Here is a 7,529-nt window from a genome sequence, read left to right on the forward strand (position 1 = left end):
ACCAGGCTTAATTGTCAGTATATCATCGAGGATCTAGTTCTGGTACAGTTACATAAACTGAACTTTGTGAAATCTTGAAATCTACGCTGAAAAATGTTCAGACTGAACTTCCCCGACACAGATAAGCGCACGTGGGACAGTGTATAATTATTGCTTTGAGCGTCGGGCCCGACGCTCTACCCGAATCCTGTGCTTATTTGCTGATTTCTCAGCAATTACACAATTTCTTCCAGAATCCTTTGGCACATGCGTTTTATTTATACAAACAGACACTTTGGTGGTCATTTCATTGGATTCTGTACGAACTCATTTTGATATCGTTACCAAAACTAGCATTTACCTTTAACTTAAACTGAAGTTATCACGTTTACAAGGACTGCAGAAGGGTAAGATGAAAACATGTCACTGTGACCTTGACCTTTGGACCTCAAATTTCTGGGATCCATGCTAGTATCATACGTACCAAATAATATGAGCCTAGGTCAAGTTAAACTAAAGTTATCACGTTTACAAGCAAAAGTGAACGGACGGACACCGAGCGTGATACCATAATACGTCCCGTAGGATGGGCGTATAAAAATCAAACAAGCATAACCCTGAAAATTTCATCAAAATCGGGTGTAAAATAAGAAAGTTATGACATTTTTAAAATTCACTTATTTTTGACAAAAGTTATATGCACAATTCAGTGATATGCAAATGAGAGAGTCGATGATGTCCCCCACAGTGACACTATTTTTTATTGTTTGAATTATACAATATTTCATTTTTCACAGATTTGACAATAAGGACTCTCGTGTTTAAACCACAAAAAACAATAATTACACATGTTAACATAGGAATAAAACTTTGTTTCATATGACAATGAGGAGAAAATTTGAATTTCCATATCCATGTAATGAAATACAAAAGAAATAGTGAGGTGATGATGTCATCAGTCTCCTCAATTGCATATCAACCAGAATATGAATATAACTATATTGTGAAATTTAAGCAAATCTTAATGTCATAAATTTGTTGGGCTTCGAAATAAGCTATATTGTACTCAGAATTGCATTCAGATCAGATTATATGTATCAACTTTTCCTAACATAAGAATTTAAACAACAAATTGAACAGTTGTACATGTAGGTTTCCATTAAAAAAAACAATTGAAAAATTGTAATCGTAATCAGCATATTCTCTATAATATTGGCTTACACTACGGCTTACAATTTTTTTTAATGGCTGTTTGAATTTGATTGTCTGGATACACGACCTGTCCGGAGGACAACAACTGAGACTAAGTGTCATTTTCCTCTGTAAATTGCAACAAGAGTGTCGCTAAGGCGAGCACATAATACGCCCGTCTGTAACACAGAAAATGGAGTTATTGGTCAAGCAAGAAAAGTAGAAGGTGGTGTCTTCATCTTTGACCTTCTGGCCTCAAAATCAATAGGCTTCATGGGATCAATGCTAGTATCATACACATCAAATTATATGAGCCTAGGTTAAGTTAAACTAAAGTTATCGCGTTTACAAGGACTGCAGAAGGGTACGATGAAAACATGTCACTGTGAACTTGACCTTTGACCTTTTGACCGCAAAGTCAATGGGCTTCCTGGGATCCATGCTAGTATCATACACACCAAATTATATGAGCCTAGGAACTTAAGTTAAACTGAAGTTATCGCGTTTACAAGGAAAAGTTAACGGACGGACGGTCAGACAGACAGATGGACGGACACCGAGCGTGATACCATAATTCGTCCCGTCGAGACGGGCGTATAAAATATCTAAAACAATCTGGAAAAAAAAAGAGTCATCTTTTTGACATACAAACCTATGGATTCACGTCACAGAATTCAGGCTGTGAAGAAGCTTTATCAAGCCTTTTTCACAAAACCAATAGAGTCTTTTTAATTTGACGCAAAACAGTCAGCTCTCAAGTGGAGAGTATGCATAAAACTCACATTGTTATACTATGTAGCTTATATCTTTTCCATTTGTCGATTTCACTTTTAGCTCTAGTCTGGGTCTTTAGGGTCCAAAATTTAGCTTTCAGAAAAAATGGGAAATTGCAATGTTCGTATATCTTGGAGGTAATGCAAAGCAGTCATTGCTTGAAGTTGAAGCCAATATTTATTCCGTAGCACAATAGATATTCTTCAAACAATTCAATTAACTAGGAGTAATGTATACCATAGATAAAATCTTAGAGAAGAAGAAAGGCTTAGAAGATGCAAGAAATTCTCACTTAGAAAAGCTGGAATGACGTAAGGAACTGCATACGGAAGAAAAACATCTCGAACGAGCCTGCTGATCTTTGCTTGCCAGGTCTCCGGTGGATCAGGCAGGATATTTAGATCATTCATAATATTCATTTTTTTAATTTTAGCAGTGGAACCTAGAAGAGATTGAGCAAATGTGAGAAGAAAAATAAAACACAATGAAATAACAATCAAATATCAGAACTACTAACATTAAGATTTACCATTATGTAGAGTACCAAGGGATAAATTTAATCTCTCACTATAAATCTTTAAGTTTGAGCCACACAGTATTTTGGTACATATTCATATGGAACCTAATGTTACATTCATTTATTAAAATACCTTGTGATATAAGGGAATGTGGCATGTACTTGTCATTAATCCCCCCTCCAAAAAAAAAATTATCTCCATTAACATCTCAAAAAAATTGCTGTGGCAAGCACAATACATGCAATAAAAAGAGTTAGTCTTGAAATAAAAGGCATGCGACCCATCGCATGTGCATTACCTCAAGGTTCCCTTTTGCATCCCATGCTTTTTATTTCATATGTGAATGATTTCCCAAAATCTTCAAAATAGTGTATTCTGTTATAACAGAAACTTAGAAACTCTTAAACTTATAAAGAGTCATGTGTGCTGACCAAATAGATTCATGCAAATAAACTGTCGATTAATGCCTGCCTTTAGCTTTGGAAAATCAAGGGTCGATCATGTGAACTATATTTAGTTATCATCTAATATTTCAATCTTAAAAACTTGGATCAACTGTTTGATCTTGTTTTCAACTGGCGATTCTCTATGAAAATTCAAACATTCAAATCAAACATATCTTGCACCCTCTACATGTATTCGAGCATTTACAATTCAGGTCTTGGATATCAAGATGCTACAAAGATTACTGTATTTCCTGAAACTTTCAGGCCGGTCCATGCTTTGGAATAGGTTTCATATGGCCTTGTGTCTCCAACTCACTCCATTTGTGTCATGTCGCCCAAATCTAAAGCGCACCTGTCAACATCACAAGTGGAATGCCTCTGGCAGTCTTGCCTGCATTAAGCAATTCAATATAGCAGCAGTGCTGACTTTGAAAACAGCTATTAAATAATTATTCACAAAAGAAAACACTCATAATAAAATACCATGTCCATTTACCCAACATGACCTTTGACCATGATCATCGAGTTCCTCACACGTTTCAAAACATCGCATGCGCGAGGGTCTGAGCTCGGACCCTCATGCATGCGCATGCGATGTTTTGAAATCGGCAGCGAATTATTTATACGTGTGAGGAACTCGATGTTGGCTCTAAATCACAAATTTTGAGGCTAACCGGAGGATGGATATGGAGTGGAATTAGGATGAAAAAGTAAGAAATTAAGCTTCCTATTCTTTTTAAGCTAGTTTCAGTGTAGGATTTTTTACAACAAATATGCATTTTTCCCACCTCTGCCACTCGGAGTATCAGAGGGAGTTTTGGACCTTGATGTTCGGGTAGGTGTGGTGTAGCGGTAGTGAAGTGGAGTGGAGGCTGCACAATCATCACTTGAGGTAAGTCTAGACCAAAAGCTTCAGTCTCTCTACTTTGGTTATTCCGCTGAACTCCGTTGGCTCCACTCACCAATAACAAGAGACCGAAGTTCTAACTCGATTTGTACAGAGAGTCAGTGGCCATATGTTTATGTATTAAGTTCGGATAAACCAGGGAAGTGGGAGTTGCAGGACAGCCGAAGTAAGTCACTTGGTTTTTTTTTCTTTTAAGTTTATTTTTCCCCATTTTGGTGCATTTTAGGCTAAAATGGAATAATAATCTTTATTTTGGTCTAGTTCTTTTTATATATTTTTATGAAATAAAGACAAGAATCAAGAACCGTCAGGGGGATTTTGCATTAACCCCTAATGGCGGCTACTTGATCGCAAGCGAGGAGAAATTTAAAAAATTAAAAATGTTAAAAAAACTCCTTGAAACAGACGGCTGCCAGCTGTCTACATATAGTCTAGACCTATTTTTGTTAATAATTACCCAAATACACAGATACTCTACGACTACGAGACAACCTGCTTTATAATTATAGTTTATCATGCATTTTTTAATCCGTTTAAAAAAAAAAATCTTTGATACGTGTTTAGCAAGCCTTGCTTTTGTACAGACCATCCTTTCTAGATCTAGGTAAGTATGAATATAATCCTTTGAAGTTCGCGTTTGTTCATGAGCTTTAGATTTAAAATTCATACCTTGCAAATCATATTAGTATACTATAGATCTAGACTCTAGACTCGACTACACCTTAATGGAAGTAGACAATAAATATATTTTTTTAATCACTTCGTCTTAGTTAGAATAACAAACATTGACTCTTGGTCTACATGCAGTGGCGTAACAGGCGGGGGGGGGGGGGGGGGGCCAAGCTGCCCCCCCCCCAGCAGAGTTCACTGGGAAAATTAAAAAAATGGGAAAAAGAAAAAAAGGGGAGAAAGAAAGGGAAAAGAAAAAAGAGGGAGAAGGAAAGGGAAAAGAAAACTAACAAAAACATAAAAAGGGAAAACGGAAAGAAAACAGGAAAGGGAAGGAAAGAAGGACAAGTGAGAAAGAACAATTCTCCCTGATATACAAATACATTAGCATTAAAGTAAGACAGGGAAATAGATTAAAGATGACAAAAAAGCAAACAAAAGCGGGAAATGAAGGTAGAATGGAATGAGCCCAAATCTAAATTGGAAAATAAAGAAAAGGGACAAGATAAAACTACTGGGCTGCCGAAGATTGACGATAATGAGCGAGAAGGAAAGATGGATGGTATATTGAATGTCATATGAAAGTCCGTAATCTTTCTTAATCTCCAAAGCTACCGGGGGCTCTGTCCAAGACCCCGTGCAGTGGGGGCTCTTCATCTGTAACCTTTTAAGGGCTCTATAACGGCCCCTGTATGGACCCTTCCTGCATTAAACTTTGCGTTGAAGCACTGGCGTACCGGGGGGGGGGGGTGGTTACACAGCCAAGGGGGAATAAAAGAAAATAAAGGAGGCAGCGAAATGAGATGAATGAAAAAAAATATATATGACATATTTGCTATGATGTAAAAATCTATCACATAATTAGAATTCCATTTCAAAGGCCATTTTTCTTTCTCGCTCGCTTCGCTCGCTGGCGAATTTTTACAAATTTTCCCACATTTGCTATGGTGTGCCCTCGAAAAATATTTGGATGATTACGGTACACAACTGCATTGAATTTATGTGTTGTGTGAAAGCTACATAAATACACACGCAATTCGATTAAAATTAATAGCCATCTGTAAGGTTTATGGCTTTAATTAGGGTGTCTGGAGAAAAATATCACATTTTCTTTGTGAATTTGAAGAGAAATTACCTTCAGACTGACAGAAATGTAACATTTTTGAAAAAAATCCGATTATTGGCTGCAAAAAAGAAGAATGAAATTAGGTCAATTTTCAGCATTTCTCTGTGAGACTGTGTAGTTAAGAAATGGACACACACAAATCCAAGTTTTTAGCCTCCGAGAGCTGTTATAAATTTATTATTAATGCCAAAAACTTGTCCATAAAGAGTCCAATAGGATTTTTTATGCTCTTTCTGATGGTATGATTTTCATAAAGATTTGGAAACCAGATCACAATGAAAAATTGCGACAAAGTGAAGAAATTGTGCAAAACAGAAATTTCATTTCATGGGGAAATGGCAATCTCAACACACACACAAATAAGGGTTTGCAATTTATCTCTAAATCCTTATTTAAAATGATCATATAAACTTGTCCTTACTGTAAAAAGAAGCCCCTGAATTTTCTCTTTCCATACATGCCAAACACAAGTTAATAATCAATTCAGATCACATTTTTCTAGTAGCCTGAACTTCCCGAAAAAAATGTGCCATATTTTCCCCTAAATCAGCCTGTCTTATGCTGAGACTTTTCAGTGTGGCTTCAGACACCCTACTTTAATATCAAGAGGTTCCGGGGCTTTAAAACGGCTTTAATATCAAGAGGTTCCACTCACATAGCACTGTTGTATGGATGAGTTTGGACCATGGCCCCAAAAAGTTCTACAACCAAACAAAAAAAAAAAGGGAGGAAAGAAAGAAAAGCAAAGAAAAAGTGTATTATATTTTCCTGAATATCACGTCAAAATCTATCTTCATGTTAGATTCTCATGAAAAAGTGATTTTTTTATCTCACTCGCTCGGGGCTTAAGTTATTGTTAAGCTACTTCTTGCCACACGCGCCATGCCCCCTCGAGCATATAGAGCTTCGCCCTGATGCGCACAATAATAACAAAAATCCTATTCACCGTGGCATACCAGAAAAAGAGAGAAGGGTGAAATCTCTTTTTTTTTATTTCATGTTAAAATCTATCCCAAAATTAGATTTTTGTAATAAAAATGTCAAAATTTTTGCTCGCTCGCTCACATTTTTATTTTTTGCCGGATACATGTATCGCCCCCTCAAAATTTTTGCCTCATGATGCCATTGCTTGCCTGTTCCGTGATTGATATGACCGGGAAATTTTTGGCTCTTGTCCCTCCCCCGGCCACTGACCCCTGTTATGTTTCAAACTGTATTGTTCTTGGTTAATTTGCAGTGGAAAGAAATTTGTTGTTTACCGCACCTGTAGGGTCTACATGTATGCAGGCATCGCCAGCGTAGTTGTAGATGTTGGGCCTGAGTCACATCTCATGAAGATAGCAAGTTGTGCCTCGGCCGCAGCTGCGTGGAACTTCCACCGGCACCAGGGACAGATCCGACCCGTCCTCCGGCCAGCAGTCCTCACTCGGGATAGGTCGAAAGTCGAGACCGTCGGCGCCGCGTCGAGGACAATTTACAGTCTTACAGATGCTAAAGTTAGAACTCTAACTTAGATCTTTTCTACTAGTCCCTATATTCCAGAATCCTGATGCTATGGCTGCCATTTATTTGGAGATCCAGTGTATCCAGCTCGAGCTCCAGGCTTTCTCCGCGCCGCATTTTCCGGTCAGCGTCGCGTCTCGATAACAAGCACTCATCAGTCTCATCTACGTACGTGCATAGCGCCAACTTAATGTGTTCCGCCATCTTGCTTGTTGGTTGCCGATAAAATGCGCATTTTCAGATTTTTTAACGCTCAGTTATTATCCATGACTGAAACATTGACCAATCAAAAACTAGGATTCTACAAGAAATATGAATATTCATATACGAAAGTATAAACATAGATAATTCAGTTTTATGTGAAATTTAAACCCAATACTTCAAAATATGGTTAGTTTTATGTCTCTAAAATAACC

At 37.4% G+C, this 7,529-nt stretch overlaps 1 protein-coding gene across 1 annotated transcript in view; it reads right to left on the minus strand.

Annotated features, from left to right (window-relative positions):
- Nucleotides 1-7,502, minus strand: part of LOC129261752 (coiled-coil domain-containing protein 127-like) — a 14,160-nt gene extending 6,658 nt beyond the window's left edge. The window contains exons 1-2 of the mRNA XM_054899797.2: nucleotides 6,875-7,502; nucleotides 2,237-2,386 (exon numbers count right to left, since the gene is read on the minus strand). Of these exons, the coding sequence (XP_054755772.2) occupies nucleotides 2,237-2,363 (127 nt within the window). The 5' untranslated portion in view covers nucleotides 2,364-2,386; nucleotides 6,875-7,502. The remainder of the gene's footprint in view (nucleotides 1-2,236; nucleotides 2,387-6,874) is intronic.
- Between the last annotated feature and the right edge of the window lie 27 nt (nucleotides 7,503-7,529).

The sequence above is a fragment of the Lytechinus pictus genome, chromosome 1 (genome assembly GCF_037042905.1).
Source record: "Lytechinus pictus isolate F3 Inbred chromosome 1, Lp3.0, whole genome shotgun sequence".
In the NCBI taxonomy this organism is placed as follows: Eukaryota; Metazoa; Echinodermata; class Echinoidea; order Temnopleuroida; family Toxopneustidae; genus Lytechinus; species Lytechinus pictus.